Raw genomic sequence first — 22,236 nt, 5'->3', positions numbered from 1 at the left:
GGCAGACATTGTCCCCTTCCTGCGATTCTTAGACCTTTCAGTCCTGCTGGATCCACGGCACTTTCACTGACTTCCCCCACATTTTCCCCTCCTCCACCTTTCATTGCCGTGTTCTTTGGCTTTCCATATCAGCTGACCAGCATCTTCATGCACCAAAGCCATTCCGTTCCTCACTTACAGTGACCAATGCAAATCACTCGTAGAAAGAGGGCAAATCTTTCAATTTTAGGCTTGATGTTTGATTTCCGTCATGTCCTTTGCCCATTTTCTTTAACCTGACTTGATTTTCTTTCAGAACCCAAATATAAGAGGTTACCTATTAAAAATACATATTATGAAAACAATGATATTGCAAAGTATGAAACTTTGTACTTGAAGTAGAGCCCCCCAAATTAGTTTCAACCTGTCTTTCTATGCAAATTCTGTATAAAAGGAGTTGCATTCCTATCTATCCAGCTTCTAACAGGCAGCTTTTCATCACTCAGGCAAGCATTTCTCTGACAGTTAATTTTTCAGCCCTTTAACTTCTACACTCGGGAGCAAAAGCTATTAGAATAGGTGGTGAGTGGGGCTTATTCAAATCGCTTTTGTGTCCCTGCTGCCGACCCAATAGATGAAAGCGATTGGTTTTGGTATTTATTGAATGCCTCTAACATATTGCTTGCTGAAAAGAAACTTGTAGGACACACACAAGATACATATTTTCTAAGAGCCTATAACCTATTGAGAGAATACACATGACCTGTGCCATTTCTAGGTGCAAGTGGATGTTAAATGCATATGCTTTTCTGAAAGCGTTTCATGCATCAGCCATTTGAGGCAGAAGAAAATCTTAAGAAAAAGAGAAAACTAAAGGGTAAATTTTCTATCCTTGATTTGCTCTCACTGAGCTAAACTCGATGTACTGTGCTAAATGATAGACAAGGCCATTCATTGTAAGAGCATGTTTCCTCCTGACCTTAGCTCTCTTGCCATTCCATCAATAGCCAGTAACACTACTAGAAGTCAAAATGTCTGCACATTCCCATATTTGGTACCTCATGGGTTGGGACCAAAGTATAGTCATTCAGTTTTCACTTATTTACTGAGCTCCTGCTATGTACTACATTGAGGGGAATATAAAGATGAATAAAGTGTAGTCCCTGCCCTAGAGAAAAGTATAATCTGTTAGGAGGGATAAAATATGTACGAATAGTTATACAGGATATGATATGATGAGAGCCATTTCAAAGGGATAAACAAACTGATCTGAGAGTTCTAAAGGGGAGAGTCAATCAAGAAAGACTGCACACAGCTGGTAGCATTTGCGATGTGCCCTTCATTTTATATAAGCAAAAATAGGAGAAAGGGTAATGTAAGATGGGAGGAGCAATGTGAGATGAGTGCCTTTAATAAAGTTTTATATGTCTTATAGAGAAGAGCACCTTTATAGTTCTAAGAATCTCCAATGCAAAGATGTGAGGAGGTGTGGTGGAAAGGAAGGTGGGATTGGGATTGATTCTTTGTACTTGAATTTTACTCTGTGAATTACTTTCTAGATGGAATTACTCTGATCACCAAAGATGAAGCCTCTGGAAGCTCTGTTACTGCTGAGGAAGCCAAAAAGGTATTGAGGGGTAGCTCCCTGTCTTTAGATGAATTATTGCAGTGGATATTATTTTCTTGATGCCCATTCTTTCTTTTTTGTTTTTTAAATTTCATTCATTCATTCATTTATGGCTGCGTTGGGTCTTCATTGCCGCGTGCAGGCTTTCTCTCGTTGCAGCGAGCAGGGGCTACTCTTCGTTGCAGAGCACGGGCTCTAGGTGTGTGGGCTTCAGTAGCTGTGGCTCACGGGCTCTAGAGCACAGGCTCAGTAGTTGTGGCACATGGGCTTAGTTGCTCCACAGCATGTGGGATCTTCCCGGACCAGGGCTCAAACCTGTGTCCCCTGCATTGGTAGGCAGATTCTTAACCACTGTGCCACCAGGGAAGTCCCGATGCCCATTCTTTCTTGAAGAAGTAAAATTCTAAGGGTAACTAGATTAGTGTTTCTAGAACTCAGTACCTCTAGAGTTCCTGGTCCATGGTGTAAACCACACTTAGCCTAGACCCTGGGTAAGGCTAGGAAATCTATCCAGCCCAGTGATTCCCACCCAGGCCACCTGTTAGTCACCTGGGGAGCTATTTTAAAAGAAAAATTACTGATGACAGGTACCTCTCTCTCTCCCCTGAGGTTCTGTTGGTCTGAGATGTGTTTTGGGCATGATTTTGAGTTTTTAAAGCCCCTCAGATGATTGTGATGTGCAACAAGGTAGAACAATAGTGGTATTCTAACATAAGGCATATCTAGGTCTTTAGAGTAGAGCACCCCATGTATGCAGACCCCATGATCTTCATATTGACACAAATGGTCAATATGCTTGGTGTCTTCCTGCTTGATGTATGAGCACTGAATCTGATTTCAGTTATGAGTCAAAAACATATAGCTATTTAGCTCAGTAGTCTTTCATTATACCTCAGATTTGTGGTGAAAGTTTAATGAAATTAAATTGAGTAGCTCAAAAGTATATGGTTTGTAACATTCAGTGTCACTTACAGTCACTGGTTGACCCAGCCCTGCTAGTACCACACCTGGCATCTGTCAGTTATGTGCTAAGTCTGTGCTGTTTGCTAGGCACTGTGCTCGATGATAAGACAGCACTCCGCCCTCTAGAAACTCAAACAGCTGGTTATAAGGTAGTAGAAGGAAAAACTGGAGACTCAAAAATTAACTGCCAAGCTAAGGGAGAGCTTGGTGTGGGACTGGTGGACAGTAATCTAAGGAAATGGCAGAAACAAGGCTGGAGATGTTCATCTACGGCCAAATTCAGGCCAAATTTTAAATACCTTGAATTTTCAGCTCAATAAATGCACTTGGAAAAAACCATAATATTGTTTGGCAGAGGAGTTAGAGTATACAAGAATTTTTATTAAGCACTTTGCCTGGCAAAAGCATTTTGTTAAAGAACAGATATGGCCCCCGCTTTCAGGAAGTAAGATCCCAGAATTTAAAAAGCATACTCCATGTTGTCTCCTTAGATAAGCTGCCCATGGCCCTGGAGCCTGAGATAGGAAGAGCTTGGACGAACAGAGGCCAAGCCCTCTGCACTGTTAACCACAGTCCCCACGAGAGTTAACGTCCAGTGAGGCATACATAGTAGATGAATATTTATGAAGTACGATTACGCAGAGGCCTTTTTTGCTTAATTTTAAACTTCATAGTAAGCATCAGTTAATGAAGGTTTCCAGATACTTGAGGTGCTTAAGTAGCAGCAGCCATTTTCAGAGAAAGGATGTGAGGAATTCTGCCTCCTCGCCACGATCAGGTTGGGATTAGAAGGCCACGTGGACTGCTATATAAGAGTAGAAAACATCACTCGTCTTATTAAATGTCTTTTGGCGAGATGGGCTGATGTTAGGGCCTAGTTAAAATGAAGCTATCCATCCTCATGCTTCAAAGGGAAATAATTGAATTTTTTTTTTTTTTGCGATACGCGGGCCTCTCACTGTTGTGGCCTCTCCCGTTGCGGAGCACAGGCTCCGGATGCGCAGGCTCAGCAGCCATGGCTCACGGGCCCAGCCGCTCTGCAGCATGTGGGATCCTCCCGGACCGGGGCACGAACCCGTGTCCCCTGCATTGGCAGGGGGGCCCCCAGCCCCTGTGCCCCCAGGGAAGCCCCCATAATTGAATTTTTAAACCAGGATTAAAAAAAAAAAAAAAAAAAAGCATACTCCAAGGTGCTGATTATTGTCTCAGAAGGGGTTCAGTGGTGTCTGTACCCCCTTCTGCCACAGTCAGGACTGAGTGCCTTGGGCTTCAGAGTGCCACTTAAGTGGTTCTATTTCTGTTCGTTATTTTATACAATGGCATGATAATCTTTCCCCCTTGAACTAGGATGCATCATTCAGGACTCTCCAGAGAGGCAGAACCAATACAATGCGTGTGTGTCTGGTGTCTGTGTGTGTGTATGTATGGGGGTGGTGGGGACTGATTTATTTTAAGGAATTGGCTCACACAATTGTTGGGGCTGGCAAACTTGAAATTTGTAGAGCAGGCCAGCAAGTTGGAAATTCAGGCAGGATTTCTCTATTACAGTCCAGAGACAGAATTCTTTCAACTGATTGGATGAGGCCTACCAACATTACCAAGGGTAACCTTTACTTAAAGTCAGCTGATTGTAAATTTTAGTCGCATTTACAAAATACCTGTACAGAAACCTCTAGACTAGTGTTTGACACAGCAGCTGATCACCATAGTGTAGCCAAGTTGACACATAAAATCACATAGGGTGAAAGCTTATCAATCAGTTTTTGTTAAACAGGTAAAATAAGTCAAGGCAAATAATTTTAGTCATTGCATTAAAAAAAAACCTATCATCCAGGTGAGAGTTGAGTACACATTACAGTTTTGGGAGAAAAAGGTAGTCTTTCCTCCCAGCAGTACCTCTTAACCAAAGGTGTCTCAGCTAAGTGACCCCAGAAAATCAGAAAAGAAAGAAATCTAGGAAGGGATAGTGTGCTGCTTGCAAGTGTCTGGGGCTTAGTCTTTGTCGCAAATGCAGCATCACCTTTGGAATGTAAGGGCACCGAGCCTAACCATCAGGAATTGTAATGTCTGGTAATGAAGCTGCAGAGAGGAGTTTCAGTTACGACTAGATATGGGCTGGTGTCCTTACATGATTCTAGTATCAACAGAACTGATTTCAGTTGATTGCGGTTTAAGACAACTCTGAAAACATCACCATGTCTGAATAGGAAGAAAAGATGGTAAACAGCAGAGTGGAGCCCATTGTTGTGATTTATGCTCAGCGCACACTCTGTCCTGTCTGACTTGCAGTTATGCCTTTGTGTCTGCTTCAGTATCACATGAACCCTTCATTTTTTTTCAGAATGAAAACTTAATCCTTTATATTAAAAATATTTTTAAATGGCACCTGTTGATTTTTGGAGAGAAATGTGGAAGGAAAAGTGTACATACAGATGATAATGGGGAGAATTAGTGAGATTCTGGCTCAAGGAAGTTGATTCCTTGTGGTTTTAATAGGAGAGACATGCTTCAGCTTTTTCTCTTAGGTAAGTTATAGAAGTGTAATCACTTTTGGCCATACACTAAAATATTCATTTACATTTTCTTCAGAGCAAGTGTTTTTATTTATTTATTTAAATTTATTTATTTATTTTTTGTCTTTTTGGCTGTGTTGGGTCTCCGTTGCTGCACACGGGCTTTCTCTAGTTGCGGCAAGTGGGGGCTACTCTTCATTGCGGTACGTGGGCTTCTTACTGCAGTGGCTTCTCTTGTTGCAGAGCACAGGCTCTAGGCGCGTGGGCTTCAGTAGTTGTGGCACGCGGGCTTAGTAGTTGTGGCTCACGGGCTCTAGAGCGCAGGCTCAGTAGTTGTGGCACAGGGGCTTAGTTGCCCCGCAGCATGTGGGATCTTCCCGGACCAGGGCTCGAACCCGTGTCCCCTGCATTGGCAGGCGAATTCTTAACCACTGCGCCACCAGGGAAGTCCCAAAGCAAGTGTTAAGTTTGGCCACTTACCAAATAATCACTTAAGGAAACTTGGCTATAATCAGAGATTGGAGAACAGTCCTCATAGTCCATTAAAATTCTTTCAAGATATTTACCATAAGTTATTTAAAGTTAGCAGCTGTCACATTATTGCTATTAAATGTTGATGATTTGAAAGGAAATAATTATTCAGGATGTCCATTTTAAATGAAAGTTAAATCATAACTTGACACTTGTACGTCTTAAGGAGAGCTGTTTCCCTCCAGTGTATTCTAGAAATATGTGGATTTTATGATTCTTTGAGAAATATAGGTACGTCAGCCTTGCTGCAGAAATAGAAAGTTCTTTCATGACATAAGCGTAGACAGTCACTATTCTTTTCAATAACTGATACCTCTATTTCATTTCAAAGCCTAGACATAAATATTACCCCTCTTTTTCATTCATGTTTATTGTCATTATAACTTGTGAATTCTTTCATTTAACTTTTCTGTTTCTAGTTTTTATTGTTAGACATGCCATCAATGTTTGATGTTTGATAAGGTCTTTTATATTTTTTCCTCCGGCTTTATTTTATTTATTTATATTTATTGAGTTAACATTGGTTTATAACATTATGTAAATTTCTGTGTACAACATTATATTTTGACTTCTGTATACACTACAGCATGCTCACCACCAAAAGTTTAGTGTCCATTCATCCCCATACAGTTGACCCCCTCTACCCATTTCGCCCTCCCCTCATGCCTTCCCTTTTGGTAACCACCACTCTATTCTCTGTATCTGTGTGTTTGTTTTTGTTTAGTTTGGTTTGTTCATTTATTTTGTTTTGTTTTGTTTTTATATTCCACATATGAGTGAAATCATATACTATTTGTCTTTCTCTATCTGACTTATTTCTCTTAGCATAATACTCTCAAGGTCCATCATTCAAAAAGATATATACACTTCTTTGTTCACCGCAGCATTATTTACAATAACCAAGATATGGAAAAAACCTAAGTGCCCATCGTTGATGAATGGATAAAGAGGTGGTATACATATACAATGGAATACTCCTTAGCCGTAAAAAGATGGAAATCCTGCCATTTGCGACAACGTGGATGGGCCTTCGTAGCGCCTGTGCACCTTTCCTCCGTCAGCTCATTTCACAGGGCGTGGCTCTGTGGTGGGTAGGAGGTGTGCCTGTTTATCCTGGCACATTCCAGGAGCATCTGAGAACCACAGTCAGTGAGAGACCTGGACTTGTGAAAGGTCAAGATAAGCTGATTCTTCATTTGAAGTTTATCTTCTTTATTAAAAAAAAAGTTTCTTTTAAGTTTTTCCTACTAACCTGTGTTAGGGATAGAACAGTGGTTCTCAGCCAAGGGTGATTTTGTTCCCCAGGAGACATTGCCATTGTCCAGAGATTCTGGGTGGTTACAGCAGGTGGCGTGCTACTGCCTCCTAATGGGTGCAGGCCCCCACAACAAAGGATGCTGCTTCTGAGAAGCCCTGGGCTAAAAGAATTTAAACAAGTCAGAGCCTTCACTAAGGCGGAAGATACTGGCTTAAGTTGTGTAGAATTTTATTCAGCTGGAATGAATCCTCATGATCTCCTAGCTGAGTTTTTATTTCTTAAAACTGAAAGCTTACAAGGAAGCCTGATAGATAAAACAGAGAAAGGTGATGCTTCTCACTTGATGGGCAGTGGGAGTGGCAAATTGGGGTTGCCCATGCCCACGGGACTTGGAAGAACCCTCAGGACCTCAAGGAACAGAACCTGAAAAATACTGATCTAGTCCAAACTCCTTATTTTATATATGAAGAAACTTAGGGCTGAGACGTAAAATGATGTGTCTGAGATCTCATAGTAAGTCACTGGCCAGGAATCCAGTTGTTGGACTGACCCCCAGTCCTCCATTCTTTTTACTCCATATTAAGAGCACAGAGGGGAAAGAGGATTTCTTCCCATGGCTTTGGAATATTGTTTCTTACGGGATTCCAGGATGCTGAGCTATGTCTAAACAATCATTTGATACAAGATCTATGGGGGAGAAAGCATCATTTTAGCACTTGTTTTCCTTATAGCTGCCTAATCTAGCCTGCTTTTTTGTTGTTGACATTTATTGATTTTTCCATCGTAGCATCACAGATGCTCAGTGCTTAGTGATCTGGTCATTATCTAGATGCAGTCTAGAGATGTGAAGTTGACTTTCTCGGTGTCTCACAACAAGTTCATGGCTAGCTGAATTGCCTAGAGCCCAGACCCTGGATTCCCACTATAGTCATCTCCATGCCTCCGCCTTAGAATGCCACCAGCTGCATGTACATAAAGAAAAGAGGCTCATGCTCCCTCTTTCAAAAGAGATCTCCAAAACTAATTTGTGAAGGATTATAAGATAAAATTTAGGAATCATTTCTTGAGAACAGTTTTCTCTCACTGCCGGCCGCTCTTGGACCCCATGACACTTTTCTTTGCTCTTTTCCACTTTCCTTTTCTGCCTTAAATCTCTAGTGTAATTGTTCTGGATGTTAGTATGAGAAAAGCGATAATTAAAATATCACAGTGTTACCTTATATTTGTTTAGAGCTTGATACTTTTAAGATACAATTAAAACTTTTTTTGAGGTGGAACATACAGTAAATGCACAAATCTTAAATGTGTACAGTGATAAATTCTTACATGCTCATATATCGGAGTACCCACCACCCAGATCAAAATAAAGAGCATTTCCAACTCCTCAGAAGGCTCCCTGATGACATCTGTCACTTGAGAGTCATTTTGCCTGGCTTAACCTTCACATAATTGGAATCATGCCTTTTATGATTCATCCATGATGTTAAAATTGTTCATTCTTTATTATAGCTAGGTAGTATTCGCTTTTATGGCTGTACCACAATTTATTCATCCATTCTCCTAATGATGGACATTTGATTGTTTCCAAACTTTGGGAATTGTGAATAAAAATGCTGTGAGTATTCTTATACCTATCATTTGGTAGACATGTTTTGGGTGTATTCCTAGGAATTGGAACATAAAATCTACAGTACCACAAAGCATTTTTGTATACTTTATTTTACCTGAGAAGCAATACAACCCCATGAAATAGATAGGGTCAGTAGTAGTATTCCCATCTTATTTTTGAGGAAGACTAGTTATAGAGAGGCCAGGCGGCTTGCCCAGGGTTACTGAGGAACGGGCAGTGCTTAGGTTATGGTTCTTCCCTCCACACTAGTTAGCAGGATTTCTCTGCTGCACTGTGTTGTCTTTATAGCATGAAAATAGCATTAATGAAACCTAAGTGTGTGTCGTTGTAGACAAAATTCATGCAAGCGGATTTTCATTCTTCCTGATGCTTTTGTGTATCTGGATTATGGGTGATTCTTTGGAATCACCTGATGGTGTTGGAATAAGCCCGGTGGAAGCCATGTGTTTTCAATTTGGGGATTGGTAAGGGTCTGAGGACAAGCTGAGTTTTAGTTTTTAGTCTTATGGAGGAATAGGACTGGAAGCTTCTCTATAGAGGTTATTGATGCCGTTTCTCTGCTTGTGGCCAGGATTGTATTTCGGTGTACCTGAGAAGTAGTAGTTTATCCATTTCATAAAGATCTCCAAGTAAGGAGGTTCTTTCTTGGTAACCCCAAGTAAATGATGGTGGTTTGAGGATGGAGGACTGTGTCACACAACAGTTCTTTCTGTTTATTCTCTGCTTTTTCAGCATATTGCAGAGAGAAAGAACAAAAGAAAAGTCAAGAGTTGACGTGTGACCCTTTCGGCTGCGTTCAGAGAACCTGTTGCTTTTATTGAGAAAACAGGCCAGTCGTTGAATTCTCTGCTTTATCTCTAGCTTCCCTGTCACTGCACAGCCTGGAAATTACTTGTAGTTAAAAACTCTGATGGTAAGGAGTGATATGATATGTGTAAGAGATCAGCCTTGCCTGGGGCTTTGGGGAGGATAATGGATGGCAGCCCAGCTTTTAGCTGTAATTTGCTTGAGCAGAAATGTGAAGCAGATCTGTCAGGAAATCAGTTGCAGATGTTTAGCACTTGATGGAAATGGAAGTTTGTTTGCTGCCGTTCCTTTCTTCCTAGGAGCTTGGCCTCATCTCAGAGACATGCCATTTGTGTTTAATTGTATATACCATGGTCATACTGTGCAGACAGTCCTATCTTCATTTATCCTGTAATTGCAGTGTGAAAGGGGCTTTTGCAGGTGAGGAGGGAATGGGAATTAGAGCTTTTAGAGGCTGCGTGCCAAAAAACATTAGGAATTTTCTAGATTCATCAATAAATACCTACCATGTATCAGGTTTCTAAGGGATGATAAAAGGCATAGTGGACTACAGAAACACTGAGACCATGGAGCTTGTGTTTGAAGGTGCCGGTTGTTTGTAGCCCCCCAGAGGCCTATGGTAAGACACGGCTCTACCTTTTATTCACTTCTTACCAGCTGGATAAGTCTTTGTCCTTTGCGCTGGTATTCTTGCTGCAGGGAAAACCATGTGGGGATTAATGATCGTGAGTAGGAGAGGAGAGGAATAAAATAAAAAATATTTTTTCAATATTGATAATAATTAGAATCATAAGTAAAGATTAATTTGGGCATCTAAGAGCAGGGTTTAAGCTTTAGATGTAAACCATATGCAAATACAGTATGAATTTCTTATTCATGTATCTCTATGTGGCCCTCAGATATCTTTATTAAAAATCAGCCGAATAAATAGAATTAATGATATGGATGCTGCGTTACAGTTCTGTTGCAGGCTGTGTGCCCACTGCTAGCATTTTCTGTCCCCTTCTGCCCAGCGCTGAACACAGTCCAGTTCAGGGTCAACAGAGGGCTATGGAAAGATTTGTAAATGTCCTTAGAAGAAGAAAAATTCCTTAATCTCTCAATCAAAATTGAAGTTAATGAATGATGAGATGTTTTTGACTGAGGAGGAAAAAGTCCAGGAGGGATGTTGAGTCAAAAACAAACTGTCAGGGACTTCCCTGGTGGTGCAGTGGTTAAGAATCCGCCTGCCAATGCAGGGGACACAGGTTCGAGCCCTGGGCCAGGAAGATCCCACATGCCACGGAGCAACTAAGCCCGTGCGCCATATCTACTGAGCCTGTGCTCTAGAGCCTGAGAGCCACAACTACTGAAGCCCACGCACCTAGAGCCTGTGCTCCACAACAAAAGAAGCCAGCGCAATGAGAAGCCCGTGCACCGCAACGAAGAGTAGCCCCCGTTCGCTGCAGCTAGAGAAAGCCTGCGCACAGCAGTGAAGGCCCAACACAGCCAAAAATAAATTAATTAATTTTAAAAAAACCAAAAAAACCTGTCATGGCCATGTCCAAGGTGCTAACAAGGCCTATTTACAGATCTTAGGTTTCCGAGGCCTCCATTATGTCCACTGTACCATAGAAATCACAGGGATATATAGGGAAAGCGGTTCTTGCCATGCTTTCATGTCGAGAAAGTGAGGACAGTGCGTACGAGTACACCTTTCCTTCTTGGGTGGAGCTACTACAGGAGCAAGTGGGCCGAAAGGCTCACTCACTGCCTGCAGGCTCCATGCACACTGACCCTGAGGGATGCTTGCCGGGAGAGGCGTGCCTCGCCTCCCACCTCCCCTTTTAAAAACACTCACTTCTGCAGCCTTGTCTCTGCCACCATGTTATGTACTTGTGCTACAAGAAGATCAACTCTGGTGTGAGGATGGATAAGTGGTTCATAGAAACTAGCTCTTAGATGCAGTTACCACACACCTTAAAGGATAAGAGTCCCCACTGCTATCTCTTGGAGGGACAGGATGGAGGGCAGGAATGTTCAGATAGTCTTCAAGGGCACTCACTACCCTTTTAACATCTGAGTTGCATTCCTAGATGCTTGCAAACTTCAATTCAGGGCCCTTGCTTTTCTACGTAGCTGCCTTTTAGAAGTTCCAAGTCTACAACACTGATGCTAAGCAGAAGTGTACACTAGAAGTTTTCTCATCCACCTTCCTGTTTTCAAACAATTTCTAACAGAAATTTAAAGATTGCCAGAAAAAGAATTGAACAATCTCTCAAGCTCACCCATTTTTGTGTTTCACATCTCTAAAAGAAGTCCTTCCTTTTACCTTTTTTGTCCTCAGTGAAACTGAGGAATAGATGGTTATAATCTTTAAGTCCAGACACTTGATTCTTAATGCTCTCTTCAAAAGAGGCAGAGACATACCTGTTTGGGGTGTTTGGTTCTCTTCTGAACCCTCAGGAGCCCACATGCCCCCTGTGGAAGCAGAAATGGGAATATCTGCTGTCCTCTGTGCCTGATGTAGGACCCTCCGCGTGCCCGCTGCCTTGGCGAGCCGTGTCATTTCCTCCCTCTTGTCAAGAACTTTCTCTGTGACTAGTTAGTGCACTATTCAACCTCACAGTTGGTCCTCTCATCCAGAGCCAAATGAAGGAGCGTACGTCAAGATGGTGTTTCTTTGGGGCCATTTGCATGCGTTCCTCCATTAAAGGAGGCAAAAACATCCTTTTGGTATTGTGCCTGACTTCTATTCACAGTTTCTGGCCCCCAAAGAAAATCCAGATGAAGACACAGCAGCTGTATGTGAGGAAGGTGGTGACGTGGATGATTTGGTAAGTACTTTTAATATATAGCAGGTGTTCTAATGCTTGAACTTGCCTAAGCTGTAAATACAGCCACAAAGCCTGCTTATCATAGACTTACTTCTTATTTTCTTTTTCTCTTTTTTTTAAATAGATCTTTATTGGAATATAATTGCTTCACAATACCGTGCTAGTTTCTGTTGTACACCAAAGTGAATCAGCCATAAGCATGCACATGCCACCATATCCCCTCCCTCTTGAGCCTCCCTCCCATCCTCCCTATCCCACCCCTCTAGGTCATTGCAAAGCACCGAGCTGATCTCCCTGTGCTATGCTGCTGCTTCCCACTAGCTAACTATTTTACATTCGGTAGTGTATACATGTCGATGCTACTCTCACTTCGCCCCAGCTTCTGCCTCCCACCCCATGGCCTCAAGTCCATTCTCTATATCTACATCTTTATTCCTGCCCTGCAACTAGGTTCATCAGTACCTTTTTTTTTTTTTTTTTACATTCCGTATATATGCATTAGAATGCAGTATTTGTTTTTGTCTTTCTGACTTACTTCACTCTGTATGATAGACTCTAGGTCCACCCACCTCACTACAAATAACTCAGTTTCATTTCTTTTTATGGCTGAGTAATATTCCATTGTATATATGTGCCACATCTTCTTTATCCATTCATCTGTCGATGGACATTTAGGTTGCTTCCATGTCCTGGCTACTGTAAATAGTACTGCAGTGAACATTGTGGTACATGTCTCTTTTTGAATTATGGTTTTCTCAGGGTATATGCCCAGTAGTGGGATCACTGGGTCATGTAGTAGTTCTATTTTTAGTTTTTTAAGGAACCTCCATACTATTTTCCATAGTGGTTGTATCAATTTACATTCCCACCAACAGTGCAGGAGGGTTCCCTTTTCACCACACCCTTTCCAGCATTTATTGTTTCTAGATTTTTTGATAATAGCCATTCTGATGGGTGTGAGGTGATACCTCAGTGTAGTTTTGATTTGCATTTCTTTAATAATTAATGATGTTGAACATCTTTTCATGCACCTCTTGGCCATCTGTATGTCTTCCTTGGTGAAATGTCTGTTTAGGTCTTCCACCCAGTTTTTAACTGGATTGTTTGTTTTTTTGTTATTGAGCTCCATGAGCTGTTTGTATACTTCGTAGATTAATCCTTTGTCTGTTGTTTCACTTGCAAATATTTTCTTCTATTCTGAGGGTTGTCTTTTTATCTTGTTTATGGTTTCCTTTGCTGTGCAAAAGCTTTGAAGTCTAATTAAGTCCCATTTGTTTATTTTTGTTTTTATTTCCGTTACTGTAGGAGGTGGGTCAAAAAGGATCTTCCTGTGGTTTATGTCAAAGAGTGTTTTTTCTGTGTTTCCCTTTAAGAGTTTTATAGTGTCTGGTCTTACATTTAGGTCTTTAATCTATTTAGAGTTTATTTTTGTGTATGGTGTTAGGGAGTGTTCTAATTTCATTTTTTTACATGTAGCTGTCCACTTTTCCCAGCACCATTTATTGAACAGACTGTCTTTTCTCCATTGTATGTTCTTGCCTCCTTTGTTGTAAATTAGGTGATCATATGTGCATGGGTTTATCTCTGGGCTTTCTATCCTGTACCATTGATCTATATTTCTGTTTTTGTGCCAGTACCATACTGTCTTGATTACTGTAACTTCGTGGTATAGTTTGAAGTCAGGGAGCCTGATTCCTCCGACTCCGTTTTTCTTTCTCAAGATTGCTTTGGCTGTTCAGGGTCTTTTGTGTTTCCATACGAATTGTAAAATTTTTTGTTCTAATTCTGTGAAGGATGCCATTAGTAGTTTGATAGGGATTGCATTGAATCTGTAGAGTGCTTTGGGTAGTATAGTCATTTTCACAGTATTGATTCTTCCAATCCAAGAACATGCTATATTTCTCCGTCTGTTTATGTCATCTTTGATTTCTTTCATCAGTGTTTTATAGTTTTCTGAGTACAAGTGTTTTAGGCAGGTTTATTCCTAGGTATCTTATTCTTTTTGTTGCAGTGGTAAATGGGATTGTTTCCTTAATTTCTCTTTCTGATTTTTCGTTGTTGGTGTATAGGAATGCCAGAGATTTCTGTGGATTAACTTGGTATCCTGCAGCCTTATCAAATTCATTGATTAGTTCTAGTAGTTTTCTGGTGGCATCTTTAGGATTTTCGATGTATAGTATCATGTCATCAGCAAACAGTGACAGTTTTACTTCTTCTTTTCCAATTTGTGTTCCTTTTTCTCCTTTTTCTTCTCTGATTGCCGTGGCTAGGACTTCCAAAACTATGTTGAGTAAGAGTGGTGGGAGTGGACATCCCTGTCTTGTACCTGTTCTTAGTGGAAACGCTTTCAGTTTTTCACCATTGAGTATGATGCTTGCTGTGGGTTTGTCATATATGGCCTTTATTATGTTGAGGTAGTTTCCCTCTATGCCTATTTTCTGGAGAGTTTTTATCATAGATGTGTGTTGAATTTTGTCAAAAGCTTTTTCTGCATCTATTGAGATGATCATATGGTTTTCATTCTTTAATTTGTTAATATGGTATATCACATTGATTAATTTGCATATATTGAAGAATCCTTGCATCCTTGGGATAAATCCCACTTGGTCATGGTGTATGATCCTTTTAATATATTGTTGAATTCTGTTTGCTAGTATTTTGTTGAGAATTTTTGCATCTATGTTCATCAGTGATATTGGTCTATAATTTTCTTTTTTTGTGATACCTTTGTCTGGTGTTGGTATCAGGGTGATTCTGGCTTCGTAGAATGAATTTGAGAGTGTTTCTCCCTCTGCAATTTTTTGGAAGAGTTTGAGAAGGATCGATGTTAGCTCTTCTCTAAATATTTGATAGAATTTGCCTGTGAAGCCATCTGGTCCTGGACTTTTGTTTGTTGGAAGATTTTAAATTATGGTTTCAATTTCATTACTTGGGATAGGTCTGTTTATATTTTCTAGTTTGTCCTCGTTCAGTCTTGGAAAATTGTACCTTTCCAAGGATTTGTCCATTTCTTCGTGTGTACATTTTATTGGCATATAGCTGTTTGTAGTAGTCTCTTATAATCCTTTGTATTTCTGCAGTGTCAGTTGTGATTTCTCCTTTTTCGTTTCTAATTTTATTGATTTACGTCCTCTCCCTTTTTTTCTCGATGAGTCTGCCTAAGGGTTTATCAGTTTTATCTTCTCAAAGAGCCGCTTTTAGTTTTATTGATCTTTGCTATTGTTTTCTTCATTTCTATTTCATTTATTTCTGCTCTGATTTTTGTGATTTCTTGCCTTCTACTGACTTTGGGTTTTCTTTGCTCTTCTTTCTCTAGTTGTTTTAAGTGTAGGGTTAGATTGTTTATTTGAGATTTTTCTTGTTTCTTGAGGTGAGATTGAATTGCTATAAACTTCCCTCTTAGAACTGCTTTTGCTTTGTCCCATAGGATTTGGGTCATCGTATTTTCATTGTCATTTGTTTCTATATATTTTTTAATTTCTTCTTTGATTTCTTCAGTGATCTCTTGGTTATTTAGTAGGGCATTGTTTAGCCTCCATGTATTTTGTGTTTTTTACATTTTTTTTCCCTGTAATTGATTTCCAGTCTCATAGTGTTGTGTTCAAAAAAGAAACTTGATATGATTTCATTTTTCTTAAATTTTCTGAGGCTTGATTTGTGACCCAAGATGTGATCTATCCTGGAGTATGTTCCGTGTGCACTTGAGAAGAAAGTGTATTCTGCCACTTTCGGGTGGAATGTTCTATAAATGTCAATTAGATCTATCTGGTCTATTGTGTCATTTAAAGCTTGTGTTTCCTTATTTATTTTCTGTTTGGATAATCTGTCCATTGATGGAAGTGGTGTGTTAAAGTTCCCTACTATGATTGTGTTACTGTCGATTTCTCCTTTCATGGTTGTTAGCATTTGCCTTATGTACTGAGGTGCTCCTATGTTGGGTGTATAAACATTTATAATTGTTATATCTTCTTCTTGAATTGATCCTTTGATCATTATGTAGTGTCCTTCCTTATCTCTTGTGACAGTCTTTATTTTAAAGTCTATTTTATCAGATATGAGTATTGCTAGTCCAGCTTTCTTTTGATTTCCATTTGCATGGAATATCTTTTTTCATCCCTTCACCTTCAGTCTATATGTGTCCCTAGGTCTGAAGTGGGTCTCCTGTAGACAGCATATATGTGGGTCTTTTTTTGTATCCATTCAGCCAGTCTGTGTCTTTTGGTTGGGGCATTTAATCCATTTACATTCAAGGTTATTATCATATGTATGTTCCTATTACCATTTTCTTAATTCATTTGGGTTTGTTTTTGCGGGTCTTTTTCTTTGCTTGTGTTTCCCGCCTAGATAAGTTTCTTTAGCATTTGTTGTAAAGCTGGTTTGATGGTGCTGAATTCTCTTAGCTTTTGCTTGTCTGAGAAGCTTTTGATTTCTCCATCGAATCTGAAGGAGATCCTTGCTGGGTAGAGTAATCTGGGTTGTAGGTTTTTCTCTTTCATCACTTTAAGTATATCCTACTCTGGCCTGCAGAGTTTCTGCTGAAAAATCAGCTGGTAACCTTATGGGAATTCCTTTGTATGTTACCTTTTGTTTTTCCCTTGCTGCTTTTAATATTTTTTCTTTGAATTTAATTTTTGTTAGTTTGATTAATATGTGTCTTGGTGTGTTTTTCCTAGGGTTTATCCTATATGGGACTCTCTGTTCTTCCTGAACTTGGGTGACTGTTTCCTTTCCCATTAGGGAAGTTTTCAACTATAATCTCTTCAAATATTTTCTCAGACCCTTTCTTTTTCTTTTCTTCTTCTGGGACCCCTGTAATTTGAATGTTGGTACGTTTAGTGTTGTCCCAGAGGTCTCTGAGATTGTCTTCAATTCTTTTTCATTCTTTTTTCTTTATTCTGCTCCTCAGCAGTTATTTCCACCATTTTGTTTTCCAGCCCACATATTTGTGTTTTAATTTCTAACATACCAGCAGCTCTCTACACTATTATTTATTGCCATTATACTTGTAATCAGATACGTAATTTCATAATGGATGTTCCTGTGCTCTATGGTTTTTTAAGTTTATTGTTCATTCAGTTTAATCCTGTCATTGAAGGACTAAAAAAGAGCTGGGAAGGCTATTCCTGTAGCAGCAAAATGTCATAATTTACTGAAATTGCTCTCAACCAAAATAAGCAATACAATGTGCGATTTGTGTGGGTTGACAAATAAAAACAGCTTTTAAAAAGCCTAATTCTTAAATGTTCTCAGTTAACTTTATGTAAACAGAATAGGCTGATAGGTATTTGGGGATTTCTGGACCTTATCACACTGAGTCTGGATGCCTGGGACGCTGTGTAGAGTATTGGCTTTTGTATCCATCTTTCATGTGTGGAAACTTCCTGCCTTTAAGCCTCACATGACAGCAGTCCAGTAAAAACTTTCAGCCGTTTTGTGGAGAACTTCTTAGGATTGAAATGAAGAGGTACTTAGAATTTAACTCCTAAATTTAACTCCTAAGTTAGTTAGCGGTGAGTAAGTGTGCCAGTCCATGCGTGCCACCAGTGACGAGAACCATTGTCACTATGGTTCTCTCCCCAGAGAAGCAGTGTTCTGGAGTTGGCCTGCTTCCTCTCTAAATCTGTTGTTCCTGTTTACAGCTGGACTTGATATAGCTCATGGATGTGTGGGGAATCTACCAGAGTTTCTATCACTGTGGTGCTGAGAGTTCTATACAGAACAACCTGGAGGAGGTCATTCGAGTAGAACCGGAGGATCTGGAGATGGTCCCTGCAGATGATATAGAAGTGAATCACCTAATTCCCTGTGGAATGAATACAAACGTATATAAGGGATAATTTAGACCCCATACAAGTTAATAAAGAGTCATTATTTTCTGATCGGTGTATTCTTTCTTTTGTGATCTTATTGATCTCAGTGTATTACACACGTGCTTTGAAGTTCCTGGAAAATGGATTTCATCCCGATCTGGTATATCGTTGAGGATTGCAGGCCTCATGAAATTATCTCGTGTAGAATGATGGCATGGTCACTGGTGAGTTTCTCAATACTCCCCATGAGGTCTAGTCCATTGTCTGATCCTCTTACAGCATCACAGCTTATTCTGATCAAATGGTGGCATTAGTTTCTTACCAACAGAAATCTGGCTTTGGAAAATCATGGCCAGCTTTTTTTTTCTTTTTTTTTTTTTTTTAAGCATTTTAGTCATCACATTACTTTGGCTGTACAGCAGGGTGGGCGGGGGAGCACCGTTTCCCTGTGTACCCATTTTAAGCAAAGTTACGATGATGTGCTCATGAAGAAAGGATGCTACTTTGACCCAGCCTCTGACATATCAGTGAACCCTAAAACAAAAACAAGCAAACAGGACTTCCCTGGTGGTGCAGTGGTTGGGAGTCCGCCTGCCGATGCAGGGGACATGGGTTCGTGACCTGGTCCGGGAAGATCCCACATGCCATGGAGCAGCTGGGCCCGTGAGCCATAGCCGCTGAGCCTGCGCGTCCGGAGCCTGTGCTCCGCAACGGGAGAGGCCACAACAGTGAGAGGCCCGTGTACTGCAAAAAAAAAAAAGAAAAAGAAAACACAATAACTGAGAGATTCATCACCAATAGTTAAAAGATTCTATCATTTCATTACACTCTACTTGCAGGTCTCACAGAAAGTTCGGTTGTGTTAAAACACTTCTTCCTTAATTTTCCCATCTTTCCCAGCTCTACCCAAGTCTCCTTTCCTATCTCTCTGGATGATGTTTCCTTTCCTATAATAAGAAAATAAGAAACCCTTATTTTTTTCCTATCCTCATTTCTTCCCCAAATTCTAACTTCTCCTTCCTTGGTGTCACAAACTTCATGGTACCCAGGCTCCCATATCCTCAGCAGCCCCATAAATAGTCATTGACTCACTTTATTTTGCGAACATTAAAGGCATCAATGATTCATTCCTCCTGTGGACTGCTGCTAATTACTAATTGCAGAAGAATTCTTCAGTACTGTGCTGAGAATTAAAAACCCTCTGTGCTTTGATTGAAAATGGAACTCCATGAAGAGAGAGGGGAGCTGTTTACTCTGGGCCTTTAGGACATCTCATTATACCGTGCACACTTCAATCAATCTTGACAAACAGTTTGCCCATGTAAAGCAACCCCAATGAAGGGTATCATATCTTACTGTCCAGTTGGATAGTTGAGGCCCAGGGGAGCTTTGTGACTTGGGCAAAACTGAGACATTTGTCAGAATCAAGAGGGCAAACTTTTTTCCCTGAATTCTTCGTTATTCACATCAGATCCTCCTGGCAGTATGAATCAGTTCCATGAGTATGGCCTCATAAGCATCCCGTGTCTTTGACGGTTTGGGGAATTCTTTCTCGGAAACATCAGTCCTTCTGTCCAACCAGGAAAAGTTTGCATCAGGTTAGTCCTTTGTGATACTTTTTGATTTATGTTATACACAGTGGGATTATTTGTGCTTCCTCTAACTCCACTTTTACCTAAGTTATCTTAATACCCAAAAGAAGAAGCAAGTTTAACAGGCTAGGGAGAGAAAGGACTAAATTAGCTATGTAATTTCATGTAGGCAGGGTATCCGTGCTGTGTTTACTTGTTCAGAACATACTGTTTTGAGTAGGGGCATCATGTTTTAGATGAACACACCAAGGTCCCATTTCCCTGAAATGAGATGTGCAGATCCGTAGAACTTCTAGGTGTTGTGCCTGCCGTGGCCCCAGAGAGCAGCACGCAAGATGTCATCATTAGCTGCAGGCTAGTCCCCGGAAGGCCACTAGTCCCACACATGGTAGGCTTGTGTGGGAATTGGAAGTTATCGGGCCTGGTGCCTTTGGACCTCTGTGTCACTAACATTCACTGACTTGCAGAGGTGGTAGAGATAAAGGAGGGGACTCCCGCCCAGTCACCACCCAAATGTGCTGCCCCCCATTAAAAGCCACTGTCTCAAATGTTGGAGTTTGGTCCTTTGCCAATTAATATATGTATAAAATTTAGAATCTTGAAAAATTCCTTGGAAAGCCATGTTGGGGATAGGCGGTGTCTTACCTAGCCCAGCCTTGGTTTTGGAAGTAAATGAACACATATATACTTCTGTTTGAATATGCACAGTGCTGATGACTGGGTTTGCAGCTCATTTCGATTCAGACAACACTGTGATGCAGTCCACTATCTCCCACTGGCCTCACTATATTGTTCTCCCAGGTATTCTAGGTTCAGAACACAAGCTGGTAGCTCAGTCCAGAGTAGAGGCCGTGAGGGGACACGGTGTGGGTGAGGAAAGGACACTAGGCTCGCCCTGATCCTGGATTCGTGTTCTCCCTCTGCAGCTCACTCTGTGGCCTTTTCAAAATGCTAAACATATTACCTGCCTTCCAGGCTTATCAAGGAAGAGCATGCTTGTGAAAGTACTTTGTAAACTATAAAATGCTTTACATGAATAAAACATTATGGTATTATGAAAACTCAAAGTAGAAGGAAGGCATGGGCAGAACTTTTTCATAGGTCTGCCTTCTGTCTTTATTTCCATCTTATTTCTTGCAGAACCTTGAGTGTTCCAGTCTCTGTGTGATCAAGGTAGGGTTTTTTGTTTGTTTGTTTGTCTGTCTGTTTTTGCAGTACGTGGGCCTCTCATTGTCGTGGCCTGTCCCGTTGCGGAGCACAGGCTCCGGACGCGCAGGCTCAGCGGCCATGGCTCACGGGCCCAGCCGCTCTGCGGCATGTGGGATCTTCCCGGACCGGGGCACGAACCCGTGTCCCCTGCATCGGCAGGCGGACTCCCAACCACTGCGCCACCAGGGAAGCCCAGGTGTTTAATAGTTTCAATAAGGTGACCACGCATCCCAGTTTACTTAGGAGTTGTCCTGGCATAATTTACAGTGTCCGCTTTCACTCTCAGAAGTATCCTCCTAATATGGAGTATGGACTACATGGTCCCCCTGGGTTCTGATCATATAAATTAGTATCAAAACCAGGGCTCAAGCAATGGACATACCCTCCCCTGTGAACCACCCCTCTCCTGTTAGTGCCCTGCTGGAGCTAAATACACAGGGAGCAAACAGCAAGGTGGAAATCAGGGGCAGCTGGGTTGTAGCTCATGACCTATGTTTGTAGCCTGCCTCCTGCGTCCAGATCTTGCCACCAGCTGGCTGCCAAGCCTGGGGCAGGGCAAGAGCACCCTGTTGGGCCCACTCAGAGTAGGGCCAGACTGGCCGCCTGGGGGAGAGAAGAAATGCGCATGTCCTTTAATGTACTTACAATCTGTCGGGGCTTTTAATGACCCCTAATAAATAAGGTCGAGTCACCAATCACATTGGTAAGTCTTCCTCCCGGCAGGCAGCAGGCAGGATGGCCTGGGAGAAGGCAGGACCTTATCACTCAAAGGGGGTTCACAGCTGGCTTTGTAGGAGCTGCTTGAATAAGGGGAACAGGTGCTGCCCGGGGTGTAGAGAAAACAGCCCCAGACACATGCCCCTCTCCCAGCCTCACGGGTACATTCCCCAGGCTCATGGCCTTTGCACTGCGGCATGTGGGGTGGGTGAGGACCCTGAGGGGGGGTCTGACAGACCTGGGAGGAGTCCTCGACTATCATGCCTTAGCTTGGGTGAGTCTCTGAATTTCTCTAAGCCCCTCACAGAGTGGTTGTTCGGATTAATGAACACATAGCGTGACGGCAGGATGGGGAGAGGGGCGTAGGAGGAAGATGACATCATCACGGGGAAGCTTGGGGAACAACAGAAGTGGTGGTAGGGTGTTCTGGGTAATTACCAGCCTCCCTTTGGATAAATGTTGTGCTGTAAATGAGGGCAGAGTTTTAGAGATGGAGGAGGTTGAGGAGAAAAGAGTGGTCCAGCGGCTGGCAGGGAGGGGAAATTTGGGAGTAGGGAAGCACGGGCATCTGTGGGGCACGTTTTTCTTAGTTTTTTCCCGTGTGGGGTGTGAGTCTTCACATCCCCACTAAATATTCAGTGAAATCTCTATTTCTCACTAGTGTCTTTAGAGTTGGTTATTTTAGAGGATGCGTATAACTGTGATGAACTCTGACCTGCGTCAAGGAGGGCAAGGGTGACATAGGCTGCCCACGGAGAGTCCAGTCATCTCTGAATTACGTGGG

The 22,236-nt window shown here is 41.5% G+C and overlaps 1 protein-coding gene across 5 annotated transcripts in view; it reads left to right on the top strand.

Annotated features, from left to right (window-relative positions):
- The window catches only part of XRCC5 (X-ray repair cross complementing 5), a 97,508-nt gene extending 79,504 nt beyond the window's left edge, over positions 1 to 18,004 (top strand). For 3 of the 5 annotated variants that reach the window (XM_024763223.1, XM_024763222.1, XM_024763220.1), the window contains 2 exons: positions 1,539 to 1,606; positions 12,050 to 12,145. In XM_024763223.1, coding sequence (XP_024618991.1) covers positions 1,539 to 1,606; positions 12,050 to 12,145 — 164 coding nt within the window. Of the gene's footprint in view, positions 1 to 1,538; positions 1,607 to 12,049; positions 12,146 to 17,763 lie in introns of those variants that run through there. The other 2 variants (XM_024763224.1, XM_024763221.1) reach the window with 2 other exon arrangements.
- The last annotated feature ends 4,232 nt before the right edge of the window (positions 18,005 to 22,236 follow it).

The sequence above is a fragment of the Neophocaena asiaeorientalis genome, unplaced genomic scaffold (assembly GCF_003031525.2).
Source record: "Neophocaena asiaeorientalis asiaeorientalis breed wild unplaced genomic scaffold, Neophocaena_asiaeorientalis_V1.1 scaffold86, whole genome shotgun sequence".
Lineage (NCBI taxonomy): Eukaryota > Metazoa > Chordata > Mammalia > Artiodactyla > Phocoenidae > Neophocaena > Neophocaena asiaeorientalis.
Note: the sequence above shows the minus strand (reverse complement) of the source record. Positions and strands in the feature narration are given on the sequence as shown.